At 50.8% G+C, this 26,332-nt stretch overlaps 1 protein-coding gene across 2 annotated transcripts; it reads left to right on the plus strand.

Annotated features, from left to right (window-relative positions):
* The first annotated feature begins 766 nt into the window (after nucleotides 1-766).
* Nucleotides 767-26,332, plus strand: AXIN2 (axin 2). 2 transcript variants are annotated; one of them, XM_080380916.1, is made up of 11 exons: nucleotides 767-886; nucleotides 1,977-2,906; nucleotides 8,890-9,030; nucleotides 14,585-14,687; nucleotides 16,608-16,748; nucleotides 16,959-17,455; nucleotides 17,574-17,756; nucleotides 18,041-18,259; nucleotides 18,803-18,898; nucleotides 20,091-20,258; nucleotides 24,489-26,332. In XM_080380916.1, exons 2-11 carry the CDS (start codon nucleotides 2,083-2,085, stop codon nucleotides 24,613-24,615), a joined length of 2,499 nt encoding a protein of 832 aa, XP_080237042.1. In that variant the 5' UTR covers nucleotides 767-886; nucleotides 1,977-2,082; the 3' UTR covers nucleotides 24,616-26,332. The 2 variants fall into 2 exon arrangements, with proteins under 2 accessions (XP_080237042.1, XP_080237043.1); XM_080380917.1 differs by having other exon boundaries at nucleotides 17,577-17,756.

Genomic DNA, 26,332 nt, shown 5'->3' on the forward strand with positions numbered 1-26,332 from the left:
CCGGCCCTGCAGTGCTGCGACCAGCCGGGGGAAGAGGCAGGAGGCTGCGCGGAGGGCTGCGCGGGAGGGTGCGGGAGGGCGCGCAAGGCGGCGCCTGCGCCTTTAAGGCGGCGCCGCGCGGGGGGCGGCGGAGCGGCGGCTGCCGATCGCTTCCCTTTGATAAGGTCCTGGCAACTCCGTAGCCGCTCCGGGATGCCGCGACAAGGGAGCAAAAATAAAATAAATCTTCCCCTGAAAATATAATTATTTTATTTTATTACGAATGGGGCCCCTCCCGCCCCTCCCCGGGCAGAAGCTTCCCCCTGCTCACGCCTAGCAGCGGGGATGCCCGGAGGCGGGAGCACCGGGCGGCGAATGGGGTGCCCGCCCGTTTCTTCTTCTTGATTTTTTTAATTCTTAAAATTTTTAGGAGCTGTTTTTTCCCTTTTTTGTGCGTGTGCGAGCGTGGCGGGCGGCGCGGAGCCGTGCTACCGCCCTTGCAGGACCGCTCCGCCGGCCTCCGCTTTGATGCGCGCAGCGCTGGCGGGGAGAGCCCGGGGCGCGGGGGGGCGGGGAGGGGCGGGGGAGCAGGGGGAGGAGGCGGGGGAGGGAACAGCGCTTTTGTATTTAAAATAAATAAAATAAATAACCAGGGGAGGGAGAGGAGGGAGGCGCGGATCGCAGTGGGCTCCTTCCCTCGCAGCCCCCCCCTCGCCCCCCCCTCTCCCCCCCCCTTCCCGATGCTCTCCGATGCGGTTGCACCGCCGGGGAGGAGAGGAGGAGGAGGAGGAGGAGGAGGAGGAGGAAGAAGGACAGCGAGGGGCGCGGGGGGAGCGGGGCCAGCCTGCGCGCTGCCGGCGGCGGAGAGCGGCAGGGCCGCGGGCGCGCAGCGAGCTCCGGCTTCGCGGTGAGTGGCAACTTCGGGGGCAGCGGGCCGCGCTCCCGGCAGAGCTTATTTTTTTTTTTAATAGGGGTATTTTTCTTTTTTAAAATTTTTTTTATTATTATTTTTGTGTGTGTGTGCGCGCCTTGTGGTGCCGCGCTGCGCGGGCGCGCTGCCTCCCTCCGCGGCCAGGCTGGGGCCGGCTGTTGCACAGGGCTCGGAGGATCCAAGTCGCTCCGGACTTTCCCTTCCCCCCCACCCCAGCTCCGGCTCCGACCTCTCTCCTCCCAGCCCGTCGCCATTTCTGGAGCAGGTTTTTATTATTATTTTTATTATTATTACTATTATTATTTATTTAGCGCGCCGCTGCAGCGCCGGGCAGCCCGGCCGGCCGGGGTCGGCGCTTTCCGAGGCTGCCCCCTTCCCCCCTCCCCCTTCCCCGTGTTTCTTTCTATTTATTTCGCTCTCCCCGGCGCGGTTCGGGGGCTCCCGGCCGGGGGGGCGCGGGGCCAGGATGCCCCGCAGCGCCCAGGTACCGCGGCCGCGCCTCGCGCCCCCGCCCCGCAGAAGGGGGGGGGTCCATTTTTTTTTTTTTTTTTTTTTTTTTTGGCGGGGGGGACCTGCTCCAGCATCTGGTTTCTGCAGGGAAGCCGCCCCAAAAGCCCGGGGTGGGGGGGGGGGGGGGGGGGGACACGGCCCCCGGTTGCGCGGTGTTGCTGGGGCGCGCAGCGTGCGCGCTGGAGGAGGGCGAGGGGGGTGGGGGGTGCAAAATGGGAACCAGATGCCGGGGCAGGGGCACCCCGTGCTGCCGTGAGCTGGGGGGGGGCAGCACACACAGGCACCCCGGCCCGGCCCCGCTAAAGTGCGCCGGGAGTTCAGCGGAGCGGATCTGATAGTCGCGATCGGGCTGGCGATAGAGCCGCGCTCCCGCTGCCCTGCCTTTCTCTCTCTTCCCCCCCCTTCTTTTTTTTTTTTTTTCTCCCGAATGTGAAGAGTTGAAAAGCCTGTTTACTTTTTGCCTTTGATGTTGGGAGGATCTGGTTTTGATTAGATCAATACTCCTTTTTTCTCCCCACCACCCCACCCCCCTTTTTTTTTTCCCCTCCCTCTGCAGAGAGGAGGCTCAGAGGATCCCCTGCTGACTCCAGGCAGAGGAAGGCAGAGGCGCAGGCAGCTCCTGGAGCAACTGGGAGCCCCTCTCCCCACCGGGCTGCGGAGCCATGAGCAGCGCTGTGGTCCTCGCCCACCTCCCAGACCCCAGCAGCAGCTTCAGGGAAGACGCCCCCCGACCCCCTGTCCCGGGGGAGGAAGGAGAAGCACCATGCCCGCAACTCGCCAGCTCGTTTCTCCCCAAAAGCCAAAGCTTCAAGGCCATGCCGGTGCCTCCTGCCCCGCGGAGGAATGAGAACGGACTCGGGGAGCCGGAAGGCAGCGCATCGCCAGACTCCCCTCTGGCCAGATGGACCAAATCCTTGCATTCCTTGTTGGGAGATCAAGATGGTGCCTATCTTTTTCGGACCTTCCTGGAAAGGGAAAAATGTGTGGATACCTTAGACTTCTGGTTTGCCTGCAATGGCTTCAGGCAGATGGACCTTAAGGATACCAAAACTTTAAGAGTAGCCAAAGCTATATACAAAAGGTACATTGAGAACAACAGCATCGTCTCCAAGCAGCTCAAGCCTGCTACCAAGACCTACATAAGGGATAGCATCAAGAAGCAGCAGATAGATTCTATCATGTTTGATCAGGCACAGACTGAGATTCAGACTGTGATGGAGGAAAATGCTTACCAGATGTTTTTAACTTCTGATATATACCTCGAATATGTAAGGAGTGGAGGAGAGAATCCTGCTTACATGAACAGCAATGGACTGGGGAGCTTAAAAGTTGTCTGTGGCTATCTCCCGACCTTGAATGAAGAAGAAGAATGGAGCTGTGCAGACTTTAAAAACAAAATCTTGCCTTCGGTAGTTGGACTATCCAGCAAGACGTTGAGGGTTACAGCAAATGTCAGAGCTACGGAGACGATGGAGAACGGATACAGGTAAGGGAGCCCCTGGAAGTTGTGCTTTGTTTTAACTTCAAGGACTTTGAGAGCCCTGCTGGGGTCGTGTGCCGGGGAGCTAGCAGGGGTTGAGGGGCAGCAGGGCTTCCCGTGGGGCTGGGAGCACAGGTACTCCTCCATGCCTCCCAACACTGGAATTCTGGGGGTGTTGGCTGCATTAGGGGCTTTTCCCCCCCTCTGTGCAGAAGAAGGCAAGATCCTGTGCTCTTAAGCCCTATTGGCTCCTTCAGATCTCTTATAGATCAAAAACTTCATAGCAACTATGTCCTCCGGACATACGTTAATTATTGGTTCAACTTTCAAACCTATTAAGAGCAGTAGTAGAGTGGATCATATAGACGCATGAATAATGTAACCTACTCGTTCCCCAACTCCACCATCAACCAGTGTTTAACTATGTTGGTTATGTGGGAAGCAATTGTGCGGTCATGGAGGAGGAAATGTATGCACTTACTACATCAAACTCTGCAACTTGCACAAAATCTGCTTTTATTTTGACGGTGCATGTGTGATGTACGGCCTCTCCCATCGCGTTGGGTGTTGGTATCTGTCAAAGCCATTTAGGGTGGCTCCGAGCCAATGCATACAGGAGGATACTTAAGATTGAGTACTTAAGGTAATAGAGACATGCCAGGTACAGAGTAATAGCAGATCCTTGGTGCTCTCCTGTAGGTCTTTGGTTGGCTGTGTGCTCCAAGTTGAACTCATTAAAACGTGGTTGTCTCTGATGGCAGCGTGGAGGGATGCGGGGAGCGTGGCGTGGCGGTGGGGTCGCCTCGTGCCCTTGTCGTGGGGTGCGTCTGCGTGGCGGACCCCTTCTCTTTTGTTGGGAGTGCGGATGGCACAGCGGTGCGAGGGTGAGGAAAGTAAGAGCCATCGCGAAGTGAAGGGGGGGATGGGAAAGGGAGACTCTGATGAGCAAATGATGAGTTGTATAATCCTCTGAAAATGTATTCTTTCCTCTCCCCACCCTTGCCATAAATGTGGATTGTTGAATCAGGGCTGAGAGGAGAGGGCTCTTCTGGCAGATGTGCGCTCTCCTCCGCTGGCCCAGGAGGTTGGGGTTTGGTATGGTGAGTGTTTGACATCTCCTTTACAGGAATTTTGAGAGTGTGTCTGTGATTCACGGACATCAAAGGGAGTCAGGGCTTCTCCTGGGGAGGCTTTGCTGGAGCTCGCCCTCCTCTCCTGCCCCGCGAGCGCTTCCAGCTGTGCCGGGCTGCCCGGTGCCCGGCTGCCGGGGGAGCCCCCTGGCCCGGGAGGCTGCCGTGGAGCCGGAGGCCTCTGCTGCCGTCCCTCCTGGTGGCCCTGTGGCCGAGGGGCGATGGAGGGGTGCGGGCCGCGGGTGCCGGCCGTTGGGATGCGCTCTGTCCTGGCGTGGCCCCTGGACCTCTCCTGCTGGGGGCTGCACGGGGGGGCTCTCGCTGGCAGCTGCTCGGTGGAGGGCTTGGGGTTTGGGATCCTCATCTCGTGCCTGAATGTTACTGTCTGAGCATCTGCTGTTCTCCAGAACTTGGTTTGAACTGCTGCCCTTCGCTTGCTTTCCAGGAGGGGGGCGTTTGATGCTTTTATCTCTCAGCCTTTGTTGGTATTCAGTGCTGGAAGGGCTTGGCTGTAATGTTCTAGCAGAGCTGCAGGCCCTGCTAAAAACCTACATGTGCCTTGTCCAGGAGAGCTCTCGCAGAGCAGGGGCTGCTTGCCTGGTTAGTGCTGGGTTTTTTCCTTTTGGTTTTTTTTCTTTCCTTTTCTTCCTTTTTTTTTTTTTTTTTTTTTTTTTTTGTCCAGGGATTAATCCAGCTTGCTCCTCACATGTCAGATCTACCCTCCTAGGACATTAGGTACTGCATTTTGCTTTGATCACCCTCTGTTGAATTTCCAGGAGCTTTGGCTCTCCATGGGGCCAACAGATCTCAATGCAAAGAGAGGGAGGTCAAGCTGAGATGCTTCTCAGTTCCTCCCTGAGCTACCCATTCGTGAAGCCACTTGTGCTAGAAGCTGATGAGCATATGGATGGGTTATCTCTCATCACTCAGCATTTAGGATTGTGTTTAGGATTGGAGCTGAAGCTTGCACAAAGTCTTTCCTGGTGAGTGGCCAAACCACACCTCCCTCCTCGTGCGTGTGTGATGGAGTTAAAGAATTTCTGCTCAGCGCGTTATGGTTTTTTGAAGCGCTGTCCAGGCTCTTGCCATTCGCCTTGGTGGGTTTCAATGTGATTAGACCAGGGAAAGCCGGGAGTGCTGGGCTGAGCACACCTGATGGTCGGAGCAGGGCAACCTCAGGCCAGCCCCGTATTTGGGTGGGAAACCACCTGGAAATCCCAGGGCATGGAGTCACGGCCAAAACCAGGGCAAACGGGAGACGGCAGAAACCGTACAAGTCGAAAGACTTTGTTTGGCCCCAGCATCAGTGATGGACAGGAACAGGAGAAGTCAAGTGCAAACACAGCGTTTGCACCTGGCTGCAAAGCAGGCGTATGCATGCAGACTGCTGGTTGTATATTTGGAGCCCTAATACAGGGAATATTTTGAATGCAGGACTTCCCTCTTGTCCTTCAAAGCGACTCCCCTCCCCTGTAGGTTGTGGTGTGGTTAAAAGTGGCCTCCCCACGCTGCGCTGGACCTGGCCCCATGCTCCAGGAATTCCAGCTATTATTTATACACGCTTCTAAATTTACCACGCACGACTTTGTGTACACAGAGAGTGCTTCTTCCTTTGCAGTGCCGCTGTGTAGCATGGTTTTGTGCAGGCCAAGGTGGACTCATCTGCCTCCCATTAAGCTCTTAACATCAGTGGGACTGGCCTTGCTTTGAGAAGGCTGGAGCTTGCAGATGGCCTTCTGCCGGCTCCCAGTGCTTCCTGGCCTTTGAAAGGACCCGCCGGTGGAGCTCCTTGTGTGTGAAGTTATTGGAACCAAGTTTGGCTTCAATTATCAAAGTAAATGATGCCATTGTAAAGCTATGCTCGAAGCAGTGTTCTACAATTAGAGCATGGAAGCTGTGATTAACATATTTTAACAAAACTATACTTTTTTTTTTTTCCCCCAGGTTTGTGCATGCATGTGTTTTTCCTTTCTTGTTTTCAAACCCACGATTGCCCAGTGATGTTTGTCCCAAGAAAATACTTAATGAGATTCAATTTTACCTCAAAATGCTCCTTGTAGATTTTCTTATCTTGCTGTATAAATCTGCGGTTTGAACTGCCAGAGCGCTTTTATTTCTAAGAAGCAGAGGTTGACAATAAAAAGAAAACAAACAATGCCCACACTCTGAAACTGTACCCTCAGAACAGGGGGTACAACCAAGAGCCCCTGAAATTTTCATGGCATTATAATACCTCTGATATGCCCATTGCCTAACATAGCATGTAGGGAGTTACATGCTGTGTGTCATCGCATAAAGATAAGAATAGGCTGAGAAACATCAGACATTCTCCTTGAAGCTCCAGAGCAACTGCTACCTGACAGCTGAAAACACTTTGCATATTGCGTTTGGAGCCGGGGTGTGTGTTTGTGTGTGCAGCATCTGTGGCAGGAGACCACCGCTTTCTGCTGGAATTTAAAACCCTCGCAGGCAACTTGATGCATCTGGGTGCAATTACTGTAGTAAGGTGGTTAAATTAAAATATATATATATATATATATATATTAAACATAGCAAAACAGCCCTCACTGGTTTGCTTAAAGGATGGGGCGATTTCTGTGGGGCGGTGTGTTGGGGGTGGAATGGGGGAGCTTACTTTAAAAATGTCAGCTGTAGGGGTTCTTTGTTTTTTTGGTCCATGAGGTGTTGGGAGGTGAATGGGTGCTGCCGTTCAGTACTGATGGGAAGATGAGTTAGTTGTGGCCACTTTCTCTAATTATATCTTTCAAATGCTGTATTTGGACACACCTCTCCCTGTGCCGTATTCATACAGACCCGCTGCCTCTGCCCCCACGCCAGCCTCTCCAGCAATCCGTCTGCTGGAAGAACGTGGCAAGTCAGCCCTCCTGGATGTAACCAGGAGTGACACAGCCACCTCCCAGCAAGGTGGTGGTCCTGTGCTGGGGAGCATCCTGCACCCCTGCACCTCGTAGAGCATCCTGCACCCCTGAGCCTCATGGACCTCAGATGGGCTCTCAAGACCTGAGATGGTTTCAATTCAAATAGTTTTAAGAGCTGCATCTTCTTGCACAGTTGACCCGAAAGCCCCCCAAGGACCTAGGAAGGGGCGCTTGGACTGCACAACCCCCTGAATCAGAGCAGAAGACTACATGTTTTTTTAGAGGAACTTTTTTTGTAGTAGTAGTAGGATAACTTAGCTTTCACCCACATGTGGAATTAATTTATCTTTGACGATTTTACTTCTTTCCTGTGGCATTCCTTACTATCTCATATTTTTTTTTTTTTGTCTTCTTCTTCTTCCCAGATATATATTTTTTAACATCTTGATCTCCCCATCAGAAATGCCTTGGCCTCCTTCAGAAAGGAATGCAGCCCCGGCCGGGCTGAATACCTGCCTGCAGCCAGCCCCAAGCCTCTCATACCAGAGAGGCCCATCTTCCCCACCATGCTTCCCCTTTCCTTTTTTTTTTTTTTTTTTTTTTTAAACTTAAGCCTTTGTGGGGGCTCCTGTTTTTGGTGCTGGCGGTGCAGGAATGTGGGGCAGTGGGGGCATGGGGTGCCTGGCTGGTTGTGAGGGATGGAGAGCAGGGCGGTGGGAGGACATTGCTGCTCACTTAAACCCAGCTGCTCCCCTCCAGCCCCGGGGGGGGGGCAGGGAGGTGGAAAGCCCATTAAAAAAAACCTGCCAAGCCTGCTGGCACATTCCTTAGGCCCCCAAGTCCTGGGTAAGTGGCCCTAATTATTAAAATCAGCAGTCCTTATCAGATGACAAGGCCTTTTGCTTTGATATACAAAGGCAGAAGCTTAACAACCCCATCTTTCCCTGGAAGAGGAACAAAATGTGCACCTTAACATGCTGCTTTCAAACCTCCCTGCATAATCCCCTTATCACCTGCCGAAGATATGTATATTGATCCTGGCTGGGAAGTTGGAGTAATGGGAGGCAGCAGGGGCGCCAGGGTCCCCCCCTTCCCTGCGGTGACCTCGCCACCTCTGTCACAGCCCATGTCACTGCCCATGAATTTTTCACTCACAGCCCATGTCACTGCCCATGAATTTTTCACTCGACCGCTCTTGGGTACTCAAACAGCCAGGCTGGGCTTTGGGTTTGCTTCTCCAAGTGAAGCCAAAGGTGTTGGCATCAGTGACCGCCATGCCCATTAATACAACCTGCTGCTCCTGTCCTCGCATCCCCCATCCTCCTCTTCCCTGCACAAAACAAGTTAAACAAGTAGTAGGTTTTCCTAAAAACTGGGCCTTTTTATTGCCTGCTTTTATAACGCTGGGAAGATGGCACCCATCTCTGGGGGGCCAAGCCTGAGCAGCAGGTTTCAGCCCTGTCCGTGGTGGTCCTGCTCCAGTAGTTTCGGGCAGTTCTCTTGTTTCAGGCAACGCAGGTACTGTAACTTGTATTCCCAAAGGGGCCCTAACTCCTGTTTCAGAGCAGATGTAAGCGTTTATTAGCTGATGCCTCGATGGCTTTCAGTGGGACTTGAGCTATGAACTTCTTGATCTTTTGCCTGCCGATGCCAACGGCAAAGCTCCTGCTAACCTCAGCAGTGCAGCGTCAAGCTTGAAGGACCGAGTTTTTGAAGGTATCAAAGTATGTAGAGGTGCTTCCAGGGATTTTCTAAAGCACGCTTCCAGTGCTAAAAGCGACACCTTTCAAGCTGGACTTTGAGTGTGTTTAGACAGAGCGTGTCCTGGTTGCCGCTGGTCTGAGCGGTGGATGGTTGGTTGCTTCTCAAGAGGTTGTGCAGCCAGTGTGCGTGTCCCATAAGGACAGTGATACCATGAACCCTGTGTGCTTCTCACTAGCCTGACTGACTGGTAACCATTCCTCTTTTGCTTGTCCCTAGGTCCTTCAAGAGGAACGATCCCATTAACCCATACCATGTGAATTCTGGCTATCTTTTTGCTCCAGCAACCAGCGCAAACGATAGTGAAATATCTAGCGATGCCCTGACGGACGACTCCATGTCGATGACGGACAGCAGCGTGTAAGTATCTAGTGTGGGCTGGAGCCCTTTGGGATGCACCAGCTGTGGATCTGCTGTGCCGATGCACCGTGAGGGCTTATGGGAGCGATGGGTCCAGGGGCATCACCCTGCTTCTGCTCGCTGTTGAGTAGGGGCTGCCGAAACGGAGGTGTGCACCTAAACCGAGAGATGTAGCAGGGCATGGCAGCCTTGCTCTTCATGTGGTCGTCGGAGGTATCGGATGGAGTAAAATAATGAATCCCTCTATTGCCATTTTGCAACTGCAGCTGAGCAAACATGTTTTCCCCTATGCTAATGGGGCTGCCTGACTAACCCAAGGAGTGTATCTCCCTGAGCCTTTGTCTTAAGGCCAGGCTTCCTTAACTAGTTATCAGTCATCAAAGAGGAGGAGATTACTTCCTATAGGAAGTGCTTTCTGTAATTAACGTTCATCATTAATGTCAGAATGTACATTAATAGGGCCAGTGACCTGAAGGGGCAAATAGCTGCTCATCTAATATGGCTGGGGCAATCTTCAAAGAGCCATTTGAATGGAGCTGCATGGATCAGGTCTGGGTGCCTCAGGAGTGTAGGGAAGAGAGATGATGCTGTGGCTGAGCCTGGGAGTTGCAGGATCTGTCTTTTCCTCCTGACTGCTGAGGAGTGGGCAACTGGGAGCAAGTCATTTGACTGTTCTTCCTCGGTTTGCTTTCCCCAGCAGGAGAGAAATGGTGCTTTTGTGTCTTTAGAGGAGACAGTAAGACTCACTTAGTGTTCTTAAGGACCATTTTCTTCAACTGGACAGAAGGCAGATGTTGTCATTTGTGTTTTGTGTGCTTCATTTAAGTACAAGTGCTCTAGAAAAGCCCACCTGCAAACAGTGCTGCATTCCTGGTCTTCATCTCATAGGTGAAACTTCTCCAGTGTCCCTGTCAGACATGTCCTGTGGTTGCTGCGTGTTCCTCCAGGCTGGGTTTTTAAAGTCAATGTGCGTGATGATGCACAACGGAAAAGAGGATTTACCAAAAATCCTTGATGCATAAACAAACTTTTTTTTTTTTTAATGCACATGTGTGTTTTGAACTGATATTATGGAAAAAAATAGTTTGTTGTCCCACCAGATTCCCTTATTGAACAATATTGGCATTAAATAAAAGAGCTGAATCATAGGGTGACTTCTTTATTTCTTCTTACTGGCTCTGGTTGTATGTGATCATGTGTCAACAGAGCATTCATTGGGTTAGTCATTTCTGGACCAGTGTAGGGTCACTTGGGATTCACAGGGCTAGGATTATACCCTCTCTTCACAGCAATGCCAATTGTAGGCCTTATACAGATGAGAGCACTGAGTGAGAAATAAAGTGCATGGTGGATGAAAGGCTTAACTGAATCGCTTTCAGCCCATTGTTAGTCCAGGGGAGCTTAGCGGGGATGAGAGGGCAGCAGCCCGCTTTGAAATTTGCTTGAACAAGTGAATAGGAGCTCCCCATAAAGCAGCGCGTGAAAGGAGCCTGCCTGTTTTTTCCTGCCGTAACAATAGCCGGCGCAGGCTGTGAGAGTTTGGGGAAGCTTGGCTGATTAAACTGCCCGCAGCTCCAGGTTGGGGGGCGGCGGGGAGGGCTGGGGCCGGCGAGCGGGATGGTGGAGGTTGCAAAAAGGAATATTTCCTGCTGCAGAACCGGTCCCCCGGGCATCCCTGCAGCCACGCTCCATCCGTGGGGTCGGGAGCCAGGCAGGCATGCTGGGATGGTGGGTGTTTTTGGAAGCGGGAGAGGTAAATTGGCAGTTTTGGAAGCTGGGCTTAAAGTTAAGGCTGATGTAAAACTTCCTTTGCAGAGGCGAAGGGCTGCTGCCAAGATTGCAGTAAAGCATTTGGGATTCGCAGCCCCTCCTGGCACCTGGCTCTGCTGGTTGCTGAAGATGCTGTGGACGTGTTTGGGGCACAGACCCGCTGTGCTTCACAGGCTGAGCCCGGGTGCTCCCCTGCCTGCCAGGTTTTACCCCCCTTTAAGAGAGGACCTGGGTTTATTCTGTTTCGTCAGTGTGAATGCAAATTAGTTCTTTTGGCTTATATTGGTATCAACTGAAGAGGAAAAACTCGTTCTGGTAAAGTCTGTCAGACATAGCAGTAAAGTGAGGTTTTTTTTAAATAACTCTAAATCCAAACTGTACTGGAATTAGGAGAGTCTCCAAATAATGCACAGTCTGCCTTTTTATTTTATTATAGATGCCAGGGATCAGTCTGTCCGTATATATTCTGTAATAGCCACAAAGCATCATGCAAATTTGTATTTCCATTTCTTGATTGGGGAGGGGGGGAAGGAAAGGGGATTTTTTTTTTTTTATTTGCTTATATCTTATTTATGGATTTACTTTGGACACAGGGGAATGCTGCTGAGCAAACTTCAAATATTACCTTATCTTACAAACCAGGCTTTTGATGTTGGCAAGATCAGAGGCTTGTTTCAGAGCCGTTGCCAAATGAAGATGGGAGTGAATGCATATGCGCATGAGTCTGATATTTCAAAGCAGCAGTAAAACTACATTCAGGTTAGGTCAGGCACATCTGAGTCAAAAGGCTAAGATAATTGGCTCAGCTTAAATGGCAGCTGACTGGGTAGAAGACTTCAAACTAGTGTTTCCCCCAGAAACAGATTGGCTTAGCCCCAGCCTGGTTAGCTGAAATGTTTATAATTACACTCTACTACTTAGTGCCTAAACTCTAGCTCTTCAGCCCGCAGCTTTTAGTAGCCAAGAAAGTGAGTGCAAATGTTTGCTGCTGGAGCAAGGGGAGAGGTGGCACCTGGAGAGCTGGGGTTAACCCCTGTCCTGCTCCAAAACCTCTGGCCAAGCTCAGCCTTTTCATTTCAAGGGTACTTTTTCCTGGTCTGGGGGGTCTGCTGCAGCATCAGGCTTCCCCCTGCCCCCTGCATCTCTTGCTGTACTGAGCCTGGCTCCAGCTCTATCCATCTGTCCCCCCTGCAGTTGGGGATCAGCCGTTGGTCACCCCTTCAGCCCTGGCATTGTCTCTTTTCCCCCCTTTCATGCGGAAGGGCTAGGTTTAGACAGCGCTCGTCAAAGTGGCTGTAAAAGTCCCTCCCCGTTCCTCAGGCTGACTTTCCCAAGCTGCTCTGCAGCCTTCCCAACCCAGTGAAATCCCTCTTTTTTTTTTTTTTTTTTTGTAAAAACCTTTTCTTAATTCTGCACATTGTTACAGGTTGTAAAACTCTTCTGACAGGCAGGGCTGTAGAAGCAGGGAGCAGGTTTGATGTGGGGCTTGTTGGTGCAACTGGAGGAGTTTTAGGGGGAAGGAGCTACTTCTGCGCTGACCTGAATGAGGGCAGGTCTTAAATGTAAGTGAGGAACTGTGCTGTTGGGTCAGTGTCACTTTTCCTCCTCCTCTTCAAGCCAGCCTGCCTGGAAATGGCACATGTCCCTGCTCCTGCTCCATAGCCTGTCCCAGGACTGTCCATTTGTGCAGAGATGGTCCCCCCGGAGCTGGGATTTCAGGGATGCATTGCAAGGAGATGTGCTCCCAGCTTGGTGGCCGCAGCAGAGGGCTTGGGGACAGCGTCTTGTGCTTGCAGACCTGGAGGGCGGTGGAGAGCACAGGAGGGCTGCAGGGCTCCCCATTGTCCTTTGGTTGTGTCCTTGGGTTGAACGCACAGACCTTCAGCTGCTTCCCTGCTCTTCTTCATCTGGCCTCTTGGACTGCCTTTTGTAGGGGACATCTCCTCTTCTTTTGTTGGGTATGTTAATGGGATCAGTCCCATGTGTATGTGTACATGTGACATGCTCATGCTGGCATTTTTACTGACCTTTAAAATGCCTGTTTTACTGGTCATTCCCTATATTGAAGGTCTTCCCTAAGAGACCCTGATCTCGGGAAGCCCTCGTTACCGAACGCTTCTCTGAAGGTACAGGTGATTTGGTTTTCACCTTAGATTTGCTTTTTTGCCCATCCTCCCCCAAAGCTAAGGTGTGTCATGTGTCCCAAGCCCTGTTGCCCCATGGGTTCTTGGAGCAGGAATGCTTGGTGGCCACCAGCAGCTGCAGTTGGTGGCCATGGCCAGCTGCGCTGGCCAGTGCGTGCTGGGCTGCTTCCCTGGAAGGTGCTCCAGAGCCCCGTGTTGTGCGGTGGGGACATTAGGACAAGTCGCTGCTCTCACTTGTAATGTAACGTGTGTTCATGGACTGTGTCTGAAAGAGGCCGGCATTCATCTTGTGGCGTCGAGGACTTTCTCTTTTGTTATAAAGATTTTTCCAAGTTTATTAAGATGAAATTGTTCTGATCTTTCACTCCAGACTTTGCAGCTTATCTGGCTTATTTATTTAATGGCAACTCAACGCTTTGGCCAAGGTCTTCACAAAGGCCTGTGATAGCATGCTTCAACCCTTGAGCGTGGAGCGATGGCACCTGATCGCTCTCCTCAAGAGAAGGGACATGGTGTCCCCGGGAAGGTGTTTCCTCACACCTTGTCTCCTGCTGCGTGTCCAGAACGGGTCGGTGTGTGGCCAGCACCACCGTGGCCATGGGGGGCAGCACACAGGGACGCCATGGCACGTGGGGACGCCATGGCACGTGGGGACGCCATGGCACGTGGGGCCACCATGCCACGTTGGCTCCTCCAGCAGTGGCACGGGGCCACCGCTGCCTGCTCAGCTGCCGCTCCTCCTGGGCAGGAGCCATTCTCTCCGCTCAGGAGATGAGTCAGGTGTGGGGGCAGGTGGATGAAAGGGCTGGGGCCGGAGATCAAGGTTATTCAGGCAGTCTGAGGAAAGGGGTAGGATTAGACATTCGGGATCTCCAGGCGTGCTCTTCGGGCTGTCCCCGCTGTCTGTAGGAGGCCCTTTGATCCGAACGGAGGCGATCCCGCGTGCGGCCGCGTGCCAGCGTGCCCGGGGCGGGCTGTGCTGCGCGGGGCTGTGCCCGCCAGCGCTCTCACTGGGTCTCCCCTCATGGCTTCTGGGCGAGGGGAGCAGTGCCGTCCCCCGAGGGTATGGCCTGGCTTTGCTCGTCCTTGCAGTGGCCCACCCGTGCCGGCCAGCCTCGGGGCAGGGCGACGTGGCACCTCTTGGGTAGGGCTAGGGATGGGGAGCAGCCTTGGGGTTGCTGTCCGTCTTCAGCCTCTTCCTTCTTGTTCTCGTTTTTGCTCCGTGGGGTGTTGCAAAGCTTGAGGAAAGTTGTGGTCTTAGAGAGCGTGGTTCGGTGGTGAAACAGCAACAAAAATAAAAGGGCAGAAGCAGCAGCCAAGCATTGGAAGGGCCTTGCTGTAAGCTGCCTCAGCAGAGAAGCTGATGGGACCTGCGGGCGTCTTCCCGCACAGAGTTGCCTTCAGCTTGCTTTTCAGCTCTTGCTTAATTACCACGTATCCCTGTACATGGTGGCACAGGCGATTCCCGAGCTGCCAGATGTTTAAGGCTTCAGGTGACAGCCAGAGGGCTTAGCACCCCTGGGAGCGTGGGCCTGTAGTGTGCCTGGGTGGGTGGTTTCAGAGGTGATGGAGAAGCATCACCTTGGTTAGAGTGTGGGGAGAGCCCCAGCTGATGATGGTCACCTCTCTTCTGCATGCAGAGATGGGATCCCCCCGTACAGAATTGGGAGCAAGAAGCAGCTCCAGCGGGAAATGCATCGGAGCGTCAAGGCCAATGGTCAAGTTTCTCTACCTCATTTTCCGGTAAGTTCAGGTGGGAGCTCCTGGGTGTGGGTTGGCCGTGGGATGTGCTGGGGCTGGGCATGAGCACGCGTGGAGGGAAGGGAGCAGGGGAGGAGAGCGTTTCCATCCCTGTGGGTGGATGCCAGAGAAGAGCTGCTGCTTGGTGTCGGGCAGGAGCCATGTGCTCTCGGCATCCTTGCAAAAAACCTCCTTGTGTACAGCCCCATTTTGGTCCTTCCCTGAAAACCAGGTGCTGATGAGGGCTTTGCAGTGGCACTGAATTTGTCCTGCTGGTCTAAAGCCAAGCAGAGATGCCCCGGCTGGGTCTGGTGAGAGCCTTGGCTCTGGCCACCACCCTGACACCTCCGCCGGCGCCGAGCAGACCGGGGCTTGGCCTGCTGCGCATCACTGGCGGCCTCCGAGAGCGCACCGGCTGTAGGCTGGCGGTGAGCAGGATCTCCCAGAAGAGGCGTTTGCAGCAGATACCTGCCTCGCTTTGAGGGGATCCAATGCGCGGCACTGCCGTGCTTCCGAAAATTAACTCACTGATTTGCTAATTCAGTTGACTTGCAGACTCCTGATTCCTGCACTGAATAAACTGTTTACACAGACAAGTATAAACTTATCTTGTCTTGAGATTAATATGCTAAAATTCCTCTTTCTGCTGTCTTAAGCAGCAAGAAATCATAGGTGATATTTCTGGTGGAGGGAGGGGGTGGTTTATGTGGGCTTTCTTTTTGGTATTTTTTTTCCCCTTCCTCCCTAAAGAAAGTTCTATAGCCTGAGCTTGTAAATTAGATTATTTTGTCCCAGGGCGTGCAAATCGACTTTCTCTGTAAGGCAGTGCTTTGATCAGGGACTGAATAGAGCCAGCTTGTGTAAGAGTGACAATTTCCAGCAGAGTGGCCTTTTTCTACCCTCACATCATTTCTGGAGCTAAGTGGTTGCCGGAGAGAGGCCCCACCTCATCTGGTGGGTAGTATGTGAAAGAGTTGGCAGTTCAGCTTTCTGCTTTTGGGGGGGGGGGGAGAGGGAGAGAGAGGGAGAGTGGAGGCGAGGAGTGGGGTGCGTGGGGGTAGCAGGAGGGAGGGCAGAGTCGGGTGGGTGGTTTCTTTTTCCTCTTTTTTTTTTTTTTTTTTTTTTTCCCTCCCCTTTTCCTGCCATGTTTGCTTCTTTTGGCAGAAATTCACGTTTTGCCTTTTTATATTCTGCACTTGATTTGGAGATGTTCCCTTTTTCCCTTGATAGATCTGATTGAGGCAGCCAAGCTCAGCAGTGTAGCACCGCTAGCCTGCAGCAGCTTTCTTCATTTTCTGTACAAAGAGATGGAGGGGGGGGAAGAGATCTAGGACACTGTTGAGACAACACTACCTCAAAGGTGCCCAGTGTGTAGCCAGGAAATAAATTACCAGCACTTCTCTGATCTGCAACTGTTTGACTTCTTTTTTTTTTTTTTTTTCTTCTTTTTTTTTTTCCTTTCCCTTTTTCTCCCCCATCTTATTTTTTTTAATTTCCAACTCCTTTCTGTTTATACTCACTTTATTCCTTGAGTTAAAGTCTCTCCCTCCCACCTCAGAGGTTTTTTTTTTTTTTTTTTTTTTTTTTTTTTTTGATGTTTGACAACAGTCTTTGAAGATTTTCTACTTCAGAGTAGCTACTGATGGGCTGGTTGTACTACAGAGAGAACAAGCGGGGTTCCTCAGAGTGCGACCAACTGCTCCTGCCGAAGGCAAACGCTGGTGGGGAGGATGTCACTCCATGAGGCCACAGCACTAGCTCATAAAAATCCAGAGCAGACCATGCCTAGTTGCGGTCGTCTTTTCATCCAAACATGGAGACACAACAAGCGTAGCGGGGCTGGCGATGCTGCTCCGGCTAAGCGCCCGCGCCCCGCGCTGCCCGCTAAACATGCCTTGTGCCTTCTGTCCCCGCTCCTTGTAGAGGACCCACCGTCTTCCCAAGGAGATGACCCCGGTGGAGCCAGCTGCCTTTGCTGCGGAGCTCATTTCCCGGCTGGAGAAGCTGAAGCAGGAGCAGGAAACCATGGACAGTCTGGAGGAGAGGCTGCAGCAAATCAAGGAGGTAGGAGGATTAACCCTCCCGGGGCTGGGCAGAGCTCGCCGCATGCCACCCGGCTTGGGAGGGCGTGGGAAGGGGCTGTATCCTGCCCACGGGGAGGAACACGTTTCAGTCGCACTGCAGTTCACGAGCCCGTGGGGGGGACACTCAGGCGCACGCCTCGCCGCCTCCCCGTCCTCTTGCATTTATTCCTTGCCATCGCTTGGCCGGCAGGATGAGGAGAAGGAGGGCTCCGAGCTTCCCGCCAGCCTGCAGAGCAGCAGGGAGATGGTGAACCCCCAGCATCCGCAGCACCCGCTCTCGCTCCTGCCCTCCGGCAGCTACGAGGAGGACCCCCAGGCCATCCTGGACGAGCATCTCTCCCGTGTGCTGAAGACCCCCGGCTGCCAGTCACCTGGCATGGGCCGGCACAGCCCTCGTGCCCGCTCCCCTGACCGCCTGCCGATGGGCAAGCTGCAGCCCGGCGTGGCCTCGCTGGCGACGTGCGCCTTGGTGGGTAAGGGATTCATCACCAGGCAGACCACCAAGCACGTCCACCACCACTACATCCACCACCACACCGTGCCCAAGACAAAGGAGCAGATCGAAGCAGAGGCGGCTCAGCGGGTGCAGTGCTGCTGCCCGGCGGGCAGCGAATACTACTGCTACCCCAAGTGCAAGGGGCACCCGAAAAGCACAGACCCCCCTCTCCCTCCGCCGGAGCCCTTCGGGTAAGTCACGAGCATCTCTCTCCATCACACCCACCCCAAACCATCACCCCGTCATCGGGACAGCCCCGCAGCAGCGCAGGGGACTAACAGCGGGCTTCTGTCCCCTTCTTGCCATCAGCAGGGCGGGGACGCTGCCGAAGAGGCCGGGCAGAGGAGCTGAGAGCATCGCCTTGCCGGCCGGGGACGGGGGGCTGCCCGGCCCCGGTGGGGTGCAGCTACCAGGGGGCGAGGCGGACCGGGCGCAGAACGTCTGGCAGTGGATGCTGGAGAGTGAGAGACAAAATAAGCACAAGCCCCATAGGTAAATACGCAGCTGTCTACAGCAATATCGCTCCCAGTAAATATTTATATATTACATGGGCTGTCTATTTTTACAATCGCTAAAAACAAATGAGACTCTTTGCTCCTCCGGTTTAATATAAAAGCTGTTCCGCAGAACCAGAAAAACCACAAAAATGTCATGTTTTTGGCAATAAACCTCCTTTCATGTTATGACAGACTTTTGAGAGGGAGCGAGCAGAATAGGAGCTGCTATTAAAGTCATATTTTCCAGCTTTTCTAACCCGACTTCTTCCCCTCCCCAAGCACACAAAGCACAAAGAAGGCCTACAGCTCCGACTTCACCAAGGGGGCCCCTGGCCGCCACCACCCGTGGGGCACCGGCAGCCACCCGCGCGGGGCGCAGCCCGCCCACCCCTTCGTCCAGGACCCCGCCATGCCCCCGCTCACCCCACCCAACACCCTGGCGCAGCTGGAGGAAGCGTGCCGCCGGCTCGCTGAGGTCTCCAAGCCGCAGAAGCAACGGTAATGGCCCCGGGAGGGACGGTCCTGGTCATGCGGTGGGGTCCGGGGAACGGCGGGGGTAGGAGAGGTTTGCTGGGCGGTGGGCGTGCTTGTCTGCAGCCAACGCGCAGGCTGATGGCGGGCAAGGCGGCGGACGTGGATGGTGTCCTCCCCGTCTAGGTAGAGGGTCAGCCATGGGGCCAGACCGTGGGGACATGTGACGGCACGGCTTGGCCGAGCCCCAGGGATGAGCCTCCTTATTACAACCCCACCCTACCCCGGCGCAAATAGTTTGAATCCTAGACTATTACTTCCACTCTTTTGATGGCTGTAATTTGCCCATTTTTCCTCTGGGACGGACTCCAGCTACATACCAAGTGAAGAATTGGACTGGTTCCTTTGATTGTTTACAACATGTGAGGGTTGATACAAAGAGCGAACTTAATGACCCACAGGAGACTTCAATTAAGAAGATTGTATTTCAACAATTTTTTTAAAAAGTGTGTTGTTTTGTTTTGTTTTTTTTCTCTTCTTCCCCACTTGCCCTCCCCCTCTCCACTTCAGATGTTCAACCTCAAATCAGCAGAGGGATCGAAACCACTCCGCTGCCGTTCAGGGGGGAAACACCCCTTTCTGCAATGCAAGTCTAACGACAGAAGAGTGAGTACTGCACGCGCAGAAAAGGATTGAGAAATATATATATATGTATATATATCATGATTATATTTTCATTAAATGGATTGCACTTCGAAAAGAGAGGAAGTTCTTATATCTGAAATTTCGTCTTTCAAACATTCTTCTTAAAGAAAGAACAAAACATTTTCAAGTCTTGTCTCTGGCTCTTTTTAACTTGCATTCCTGTAAAGTGGACAAAGATTGGATTAGTCTAATTACAGGATGGTTCTTTTAACAAGAAAACTGCTACAGAGAGGTCTAAAATGGCCTAAATAATTAAAGTTTTTTTTCTTACCCTCTTCATCTTAAGCAATGAGTAATGTTTGAAGTCCAGACTGAGCCACCTGACTAGAGCCTTTCATTTTTAATTGGTTGACCTTAAGTCCACCAGCTGTCTTTGCTAGCAGCTTTTTTTCTGAAGCCACTCTACAAAGACTTAGAACAAATTAGGAAGACTAAATTACTGCGGACTAACACTTTGTGACCTTTTGACATGCCAAGTGTACATTGCCTCAGAAGCAGTTGTAGGTTTGGCTGCATGGTATTCACTACAGTGTTGCCATTTTGCTGGGTAATATTGTTTTAATTATTCTTTAAGAAGGGTTTCTTAGTGCAGATGACAAGATCCAGTTAATTGTGTCCTCGCCGGGGAAAAATAACATTACCTGTGTACCCCAGGTGAAGAATGTGGCGGTGGTTTTGCTTTGTTAGCTGTTGGTTGTTGCAGGTGGTTTTGTGCGTGCAGAAAAGCTGGGCAGATGCTTTGTATGAAGGCAGATGAAATGAGCCTTTTAAAATCAGAGGTGTACGGTACCGGGGCTCGCTCACCTGGCCTGCCATCCTGCTCTGATGCTTCCAGCAAGCATCTAACCTCCATCCCTCAGTTCTCCCATCCATAAAATGGAACGAGATCTCTGCTGCCCGTGGCTGCGTGCTCTGCAATGCCACGATTCCCACCATCACAGCGAGCAGGAGCTGTTGTGGGAGCCCAGCAAAGGGCTGTGCAAGTGCAGCATGACAAATTCACGGCGAGTACAGGAATATCTGACTTTTCGGGTCACACCCAGGGTATTTCCGACCAGCGTTACGTGTGGCAGAAACACTGCTGGCTTGCGTGCGGTGAAACGGTCTGTTCTCAAATGGGAAAATAGACGGTTTTGTGTTTTCTGTTTTTCAGTCACAAAGAGCCAAAGAAACTGCCAGTTGTTCACACCTCTCAGTCTAGTGAGTTGGTTGTCACCTATTTTTTTTGCGGAGAAGAAATTCCCTACAGGAGGATGTTAAAGGCCCAGAGCCTGACACTTGGGCACTTTAAAGAACAGCTGAGCAAAAAGGGAAATTACAGGTAAGAATCTGTGATCCGTTTGTTCTTTAGTAAATTCTAATAAGTCAAAAGTATCAGCAGATATTTTGCAGGTCTACCTGCAATGGCACATTTACCTCGCTTTTGGATGCTGTAGATCTTCTTATTCTCTTCCCACGCAAACCAAGAGCAAGTTGGAGATGGAAAAGGGGGCCCTGAGCTGCAGTCTGGCTGCGGGGCCACCTCCTCTCCATCGCTCTCCTCAGCCTCCTCCCCCAGTTGCCTAAGGATGCAGGCTGGCAGGCTTCGTGGTACACCCTTTGTCCAAAAAGCTTGAATACCAGGAGAAGCTGCGATGGTCTTGCGGCAAAGGCACGGAGGAGTGGGGCTTGGTTTCCAAACTGGGGTCAGCATTCATCTTGGTGCTGGCCTCCTGCATTGCATACTCATTTAATTTTTCCGTTTTTAATTATTTTTTTCTTTGCATGTGTGCAATGGTGTGGCTGTAAATGGGATCGGTGAAAGGTTGGGATGTTGCATCTGGGTGGACATGTAGCTGAGATGCAGCGAGCGAGCTTTTCTCTTCACTGGGGGAAAAACCACCTCTGCCCTGCAGGGAAAGCTCCACCAGCTGTACCGAGTTCCTCCTCAGAAATGCCAAAATACCCTGCCTGGCTGGTTTCCAGGGCCCAGCTCCCAGTTTAACCAGTTTGCTGCTTCCCCTGCTCTTCTAGTTCCCATGGCACTAGCTTCATGTTGGCTATTTTCGCTGTATTTTCCCAGTGGATCTGGCCACTGGTGGGATCCTCTGTTGGCCACTTCTCCTGCAGGGTGAGCACGAGAGGGAAGTTCCAGCTTTAAGTTTTGATTCTGTACTGAATTTGGTGGTGCTTCAAAGAGCCGGGAGGGAGGCTTGCCCTGTAACTGGCAGCCTCTGGTCTACCCTCCAGACGGTCATTTGGGTTTGGTCTGAGGACTTCCCATCCGGTGCTCCATCGCTGGCCTGTCTCTAGCTTTGCAAAGTCCACCTGTGCAGATCAGCCGTGGGTCACGCAAGGGTGCTCTCAGGCGGGGGGGTGCAGAGCTGGGGTCTGGCTATGGCTGATGCACGGGGGGGCTGGGGCTGAAATCCTGCCAGTCCTTCCCCAAACCCATCTCTGCAGCCCGCCCAGCTGCCATCAGATGGCAGCAACCTGCAAGTACACCCAGCCTGGACAACCTGCAGGAGAGGGCCCTGGGCTCCTTGCACCCTTGCACCATCTGCCAGCCCCTCAAGCCTCCCTGGTGCACCATGCTCCTCCTCCGGCTGCTGCAGCCTCGCTCCCCAGTTGCAGACCAGTTTCTCTGGCTTCACCACCGGTCTGCTGCTGCTCCAGTGGCTGTGTGGTCCCCCACCCCTCCCCAAAATAGATCCTTCTGTTTGTTTGTTTGTTTGTTTTTGGTGACATTTTTTGGGTGATGCCCAAGCGCAGGAATAGGCTACTAAAACCTCTGTGGCCCAAAAGCCCCTCCAGGTGCAATTATTTGTGCCTTGTCAGACTGTAATTACTTTAGAAAATGTTTTTAAGTGACTGACAAGGATGAAACAGCGTTTTGCTTAGATCTCACCCCTTTACACCTGGGTAAAGACAATACAGAAATTTATAAAAGGAACTTGGGTACATGCCCAGTATTTTATCTTGCACAGACACAAGGTGAAACTAATTACACAAATGTGTGTACCTCCAGGGAATCATTTTGATCTAAGCTTTGACTTTTGGCTGGACTTTGAGTGAAACTGCGGGTGACCTTCAGGGAAGAGGTCCGCAGTGCCCGGAGTAGCGTGTGTGTTAACGGGGAGGCACTAACTAGGCTGCTTTGGTCACATCTGGCATTGATTTCTTTTTAAGGCACATTTAATAAGCATGTCTTTGAAGCCGTTGCCTTTCATTTAATGCACAAAGACATGCAGAAATGCTCCGCTCTCCAAATTCTTTATTGATTGGATCAGTTTGCAAGGCGGGTACCTCGGGCTCCCGCGATGCCAGAGCCGCATGGCCAGCCCTGCCGTGGGGCAGCCGCCGGGAAATCGCTGCTTTGCTTTCCTTCCCACCCCCCCAAAAAAAAGGAGGAATTAAGCAGTGATTTAATACTGATGGCGTTAACAAAAAACAAACATACACGCACAAAAAACTGGGTGGTGTCGGGTAATCTGAAGATGGCAGCGGTTCAAAACAGAGCTGTAACGCCAGGCCTGCTCGCCTCGATTGGTGCCAGATGTCCCAAAAAATAAAATAAAAAAAAAATCTAAAAAAAAAAAAAGGAAAGCTTGCCACATAAAATATGTTTCAATGGAAAGCCCGTTCCTGAGCAAATAAGAGCAGAGTGACTTGTTTGAAGATGTTGTGGGGGAGGATTTTTCTGCTTTGCCTCCTCTTTCTTTTTTTTCCCCCTTTTCTCTGTGAAATAAGGTTGTAATTATGTAAAAGGTCATAGCATGTTTTCTCAAATAAAAATTTTGTAAACACAGCCAGGGCCTGGGCTTGTGGAGGAAGCTATTGGGAAGAGTGGCTGTTATCTGGAGAGGGGCGGAGAAGGGGAAAGGGAAGAGAAAGTTCTTTGTAATTCATTCAAACTTTCCTTGAGTTTTTTTGGTTTTGTTTCAAGGCTGCTGGCCTGGGGAATTGTGGCCTTGACCTGCAGCATGAAAGTTGGTGGGAGCTGGGCCATTGACTTCAATGAGTGCAGGCTCTGAAGGACTTAAATAAGATGTTTTTCCTTGCTGAGCCATTAAAGACGCAACATGTGTCAATTCAGCCTGGAATGACTTTACAAAAATAAATCCTAACCATACCTTGACTAAATGGAGCTGGCTTCATTTCTTTAACTAAAATGCCAGCTTTTATCCCCCTACCAAAATAATTTTAACATACCCTAAAAATAAAGAAGACTTGCCAGGCGGCTGTTACTGAGCATTTTAAAAATGCGTAATAGAACAGTCACAAAAAATATAAACAAATAAATTCTAAAACCCTGCTGTGGCTTTTTCAGTTTTAATAGTAAGTGAGCTTAATCTGATCTCCTTTTCCATCCTAAAAAAATAATAATTGCAAACCCCTTTCCCCTAACAAACATCTGCCAACCCCAGTTGTCTGGAAACTACAGGGGAGGGGTGTGGGAGGGGTTAATTTTTTTATATTTTTCTTTGTAATCCATCTGATGAAGGTTTTTCCATCCCTGGCGATCAGATGGCAGAGCACTTTTCCAAGGGAGCAGGCATGTCCGAGGAGGTGTGCGGCGGCAGACGGACAGGCTCCCTAAATGCTACCCCTCTGAATGGAAGCCCTTCATTTGTGCATATGCAATTAAGCAGCCTTAGAAGGAAGAAAGCTCCAAACGGGATAAAAGGAACCTTTAATCAAGAAGCTGAACGGTCTAATTCAGGATAATAGAGGGGTCCTTACTGTTTGACACAGGAGGGGTGGGGGTGCTTTTTGTCTCTGGGAGCGTTGGCTTCATGATCTAAGGACCGGGAGCAAAAGAGCAGGAATGCAGGACACTGCTACTTGACCTCCCCGTGTCACGTCCCAAAGGCTGGACCAGGGCTGCTCTGCGCCTCGGACTGCTAGGAAGCATCAGGAAACAAATACAGGAGTTTCTGTCACTTAAAATGGATATGTGAATTAGGCATTCGGGTGTTTCGAGTGTGAGGCTCCCGGGTTGTTGTTTTTTCAGTGGGAGTACCACAGAGTTTCAGCTTTTGCGTTGCAGGAAGCTGGGACGGTTTTCTTTTAATCCATCCGTATGCCTAAAAAGCCTCTCCTTTTAATAACAGTTGCTAATTTTAATGTTGGGCTTCAGCTTTGAAACAAGAAAACACATGAAAGAAAGAAGGTGGGGAGAGAGGGGAACCTTAAGAATGCCTTGCTTTGAAATTCTATTTATTTATTTTTTAAATAAGATATTTGACCAGAAATCACCATGCTTTCTAATTTTCTTTATGGCTGAGGATATCCACTACCAACACGTATAATTTACTCACTGTAGAAGACTGTTGACACCGCTGAGTAGTGTGCACAGCCCTGCTCCTCTGTCCCATCGCCATCCCTGCAGCCCTGGGGATGCTTTCGTGTTCTTGGACCTGAGCAGCCTTGAGGTTTTCCTGGCCAAGCTGGGCACTGGAGGAGCATCCTAGGAGAGAGAGATTGGAAATGTTGTGGTTAAAAGAACTGCCAAAGCATCCTTTGCTTTACCTTTTGATTTTTAAATGTGTTTTAATTCTCCTTACCACAGATACTACTTCAAAAAAGCAAGCGACGAGTTTGACTGCGGTGCAGTGTTTGAAGAGATTTGGGAAGACGAAACCATCCTGCCGATGTACGAAGGAAGGATTCTCGGGAAAGTAGAAAGGATCGATTGATGGCATCCGTGTTTAAGAAAAGTTAAGCTAGAAAAGTCTTTGGACACACAACAGTAGTGATGACAAGGAAAGGAAAAAAAAAAAACAAAACTCTGAAGGAAAGTTTTGAACCAATGAAGAAAAAAAGTGAAGTCTATGAAGACTTTACTGAATTAGCCTTAGAGGAAAAAAATGGCATTTATTATTCATGAGTTGGGTACTGAGATGATAAAAACCCTGAACTATTTATTAAAAACATGACCACTGTTGGCTATTGGAGATGCAGACTGTGTTTGAGAGACTTCCATACATAATATATGATTTCCTGGGGATCCGAAATCTATGGACTAAGAGAAACTGTGTATAGCTTACCTTAACAGTAATCCTTATTGATATTTATTGAACAGTCTGTTTTCCCTTAAGTCCAGTTTTTGGATATGCTGCTTTAAAAATGGAGAAGAGAGGGGCTGGAAAGTGGGGTGAGGGGAGGAAGGAATATTTTATTTTTTTATATTGTTCCCACTATCTAAAATTTAGGAGTTTGGCTATGAGCGCATTTGTGATTTTGTTTTTTGAAGGGGGAGGAGGGAAGGAGTGACGTCGTGCCCAGTATTTCTCTCAGTGAAGATAAAACTTTTCTAAAGAAACAATAGAATTAATAAAAGCCGAAATAAAAATACTGTCCTACCATTCATCTAGAGACCGGTGCATTTTAATCTATGCTGCTCTAATTTGAAATAAAGGTCTTAAGCGTTAAATATGTTAGATGCAATAGAATAACAGCAACTTGTTATTTTGTCCATGGATTTCTGCGGTGTGAGGTTTTTGCTTTGCTGCTGGCAGGGGTGAGGGTACCAGGTGGTGTCCGGTGCCTCTCTGGGTTGAGGCAAGGCAGAGCAAAACCCCGAGCCTGGGAGAGCTGTAGAAGCAGCCAGCCAGTTCGCGTCTCCATACCTAGCACACCAAAAGGACATGTTGCAAAAGCCAGGTTAAAAATCCCGTATGTATTCCACATAGCTAGCTAATGGTTGGGTTTTTTTAGCCATTCTACGTCAATGTTAGCGCAACTTGTATTTCAGCGACATGGAACTACGATGGGGCGTATTTTCCGATCAGTGTGGAGCGCGTGATTTCTTGTGTGGTGTTTTTTGGTTGGGGTTTGTTGTTGGGTTATTTTTTTTGCCTTACCCTCACAACACCCACGTGAGCCTGTGGGAGATGTGGGCAGAGGCTCTCCGCAAGCCTTGGCAGAGCTTCGTGTGTGCGTGTGCGTGGGTGTCGGGACAGAGCGACCCTTTCCCGAGAAAGACCTTGCATTTCTACAGTTGGGTTTTGTGTTGATTAAGTTAATCTGTGCGTTCTGTTTGCCATTGCTACTTTGTGTAAGTCTGTATATATTGTAGAAAATGTATGGTGAAAATATTAATACACTATCTCTAGTGTTTTTAAAATTTAATCAGTACAGTACCTGTGCCTGCATGGTGTTACGAGACCATGCGTCGCCCTATATTCAGGGTTCAAGCTTTCCCTTGTTTGTTTAAGGGGTTTATGTATAAATATATTTTATGCCTTTTATTACAAGTCCTGTACTCATGACTTTTGCCATGGCATTTTGTTCTACTTATACTGTAAATTATGCATTATAAAGAGTTTCATTTAAAAAAAAAATTACTTGGTACAATAATTATTGTAATTAAGAGATGTAGCCTTTATTAAAATTTTATATTTTTCAAATTAA

Source organism: Falco punctatus, assembly GCF_963210335.1.
Source record: "Falco punctatus genome assembly, chromosome: 1".
Classification (NCBI taxonomy): domain Eukaryota; kingdom Metazoa; phylum Chordata; class Aves; order Falconiformes; family Falconidae; genus Falco; species Falco punctatus.

Excerpts from the sequence above, each read along its gene's own strand:
- AXIN2 (XM_080380916.1), top strand. The coding sequence starts at position 2,083 with ATGAGCAGCGCTGTGGTCCTCGCCCACCTCCCAGACCCCAGCAGCAGC. Across the intron at positions 17,456-17,573 it reads CCTCCGCCGGAGCCCTTCGG|CAGGGCGGGGACGCTGCCGA; the intron begins GTAAGTCACGAG and ends TCTTGCCATCAG. Across the intron at positions 18,260-18,802 it reads TCCAAGCCGCAGAAGCAACG|ATGTTCAACCTCAAATCAGC; the intron begins GTAATGGCCCCG and ends TCTCCACTTCAG.